General features: G+C 30.0%; 1 protein-coding gene across 2 annotated transcripts in view; it reads left to right on the forward strand.

Moving 5' to 3' along the window:
- The window catches only part of LOC135212294 (5-hydroxytryptamine receptor 2A-like), a 339,446-nt gene that overhangs the window by 184,582 nt on the left and 152,364 nt on the right, over positions 1-2,500 (forward strand). The window contains exon 2 of one of the 2 annotated variants that reach the window (XM_064245719.1): positions 814-1,162. The exons of the other annotated variant lie outside the window; for it this stretch is intronic. Within the exon in view, the coding sequence (XP_064101789.1) occupies positions 814-962 (149 nt within the window). The 3' untranslated portion in view covers positions 963-1,162. Of the gene's footprint in view, positions 1-813; positions 1,163-2,500 lie in introns of those variants that run through there. 2 annotated transcript variants of the gene reach the window in all.

A 2,500-nucleotide genomic window follows, 5' to 3' on the forward strand; every position in this document is an offset into this window, starting at 1 on the left:
ACACACGCGCAAAAACACACACACGTGTGTATATATACACACACACACACACACACACACACATATATATATATATATATATATATATATATTTATATATATATGTGTGTGTGTGTGTGTGTGTGTGTGTATGAGCGTGTGTCTGTCTGCCTGTACAAGCGTGTACGTACGTTTCTGAGTAATGATCTTTGGAAAACTTACTATAGTACTGGTTTGTTAATTAATACTCCCCTACACTTTACAGCAATGGGTTACAAATGAAAGCCATCACGATTATTACTTTTTTAAGCAGAAAAAAAAATCACTGAAAGTTACGGCCAATGATTCATCTCTTTACCAAAGTACTGAGGAACCTTGTGGCGCCACATACTAATATAATATGTTAATCCCGAACGATCTCTAAGACGATCATTTGCTGCCTTCTTGGTGATCAACAACCGCTTAGGAAGGCTAATTATGTTGATGAGGTGCTCAACGTCGACGACTATAATTATTATACATCACTACAGACATCACTATAATTGTCATGAGGCGTTGCAGCCTTTCATTGTAATTTATTTTTCGTTGCATAATTCCAACGTTTTCACAGAATTTTACAATGAGACTTTGAAGGTAACATTGTTTCTTTTTTTTTTAATTTCACTCTATTCAGATTGCTTTGTATAATCCCCAATTACAAATTCGATTAGAAGCACTGCATAATATTATCTTGAAGAAGATAATATTAATATCAATTCCAATGTTGTGTCATGATATTCAGAAAGACAGCGAAGAAAATTTATGTTAATTCTTTTTTTCTATTTTCTCCTACAGGTAAGATGAACAGCAGTTATTCATCACACGCCAAAATACGATTTATATATTTCGCTAATCTTCTGGTAAGTCCTACGCTATATTCAGTTCCATCATCTTCGTTATTATACAAATGTTATCAAATGTATTATACGCGGCACGCACTGTAAAGTTATTGGATAATACTGTAACTTTTCCTATTTAAATCACTTTATAATGTCTGACTGAGAATTGAACTTTTTTTATCTTTCTTTTATTTAATAACTTGATATGAGACACGCGCATTTATAGGGAGTTAATTGTGATATTTTATCTTTATTTTTACATTTTCGAGCAGCATGCATACACTAATACACACGCACACACACACACACACTATATATTTATATATATATATATATATATTATGATATATGATATATATATATATATATATAGTATATATACATACATATATATATATATATATATATAGATATATATATATATATATAATGTACATATACATAGATATATGCAAACAAACATATATATATATATATATATATATATATATATATATATATATATATATATATATATATATATATATATATAATATACGGATTCGGGAGATATATAATATATATATATATATATATATATATATATATATATACATATATGAAAATATATCATTTGGGAGGTAAAGTGAATTTTAGATATTAAAGGACATTTGTAGCTTGAATTGTTATATATATACATATATATAATAATATATATATATATATATATTATATATATATATATATATCATATATATATATATATATATATAGTGAGTGTGTGTGTGTGTGTGTGTGTGTGTATGTGTGTGTGTGTTTGTGTGTGTGCACACAGACTACTGTACATCTTCAGACCTAAAGGAGGCATATTAAGTCCGGCGTAACTAACCTATTGTTGTTATCAATTTGATGCCACCCTTGTATGAGGACGTCTCATTAGGGGAGCCCAAATGGCTTCTGACCGCAATCTGTCGAAGAGGGACTTTTGCTCTCTCTCTCTCTCTCTCTCTCTCTCTCTCTCTCTCTCTCTCTCTCACATTTACATCAGTACCACTATCATTTGCCACAAGTGGTACTTGTTACACATCCTCCATATGGCCTGTTTATTCTGACGTATTGTTCTCTTATGACACAACTCAAGCTACGATTCTCATATACATACATACATACATACATATATATATAGATATATATATATATATATATATATATATATATATATATATATATTCTTCTTCTGTTCCCACCATACTATATCTCCCCAATCGCAGACCACTTTCAGTATAAATTTTCAATCCCATCCATTCCAAATAGATGTTTTCTTATAATGGTTTTGTTTTCACCACGAGTCTCCGGATACGTGAACTTTACACACACCAATAAATATATAGGGATTTTGTTCCCTTCATAAAGATTCTACGTGAATCCCCTCTTCCGTGTTTTCTGTTCATGAGAGTAATGATGATTTAATCTTTTTACTCGAATGTTATAAACCGCATTCAATTTAATATTTGTGATACAGTAAAATTCATCCAACCATTCCATACGAATTCGAACAAACACATATATTCTTCCCCTGACGTTGTATATAATTTCCGTATCGGGGAAATAAAATACGAAATGTAAAATATATAAAATGTAATCCAAAGGGATGGTCACTATCA

The sequence above is a fragment of the Macrobrachium nipponense genome, chromosome 40 (assembly GCF_015104395.2).
Source record: "Macrobrachium nipponense isolate FS-2020 chromosome 40, ASM1510439v2, whole genome shotgun sequence".
NCBI classification, from domain to species: Eukaryota; Metazoa; Arthropoda; class Malacostraca; order Decapoda; family Palaemonidae; genus Macrobrachium; species Macrobrachium nipponense.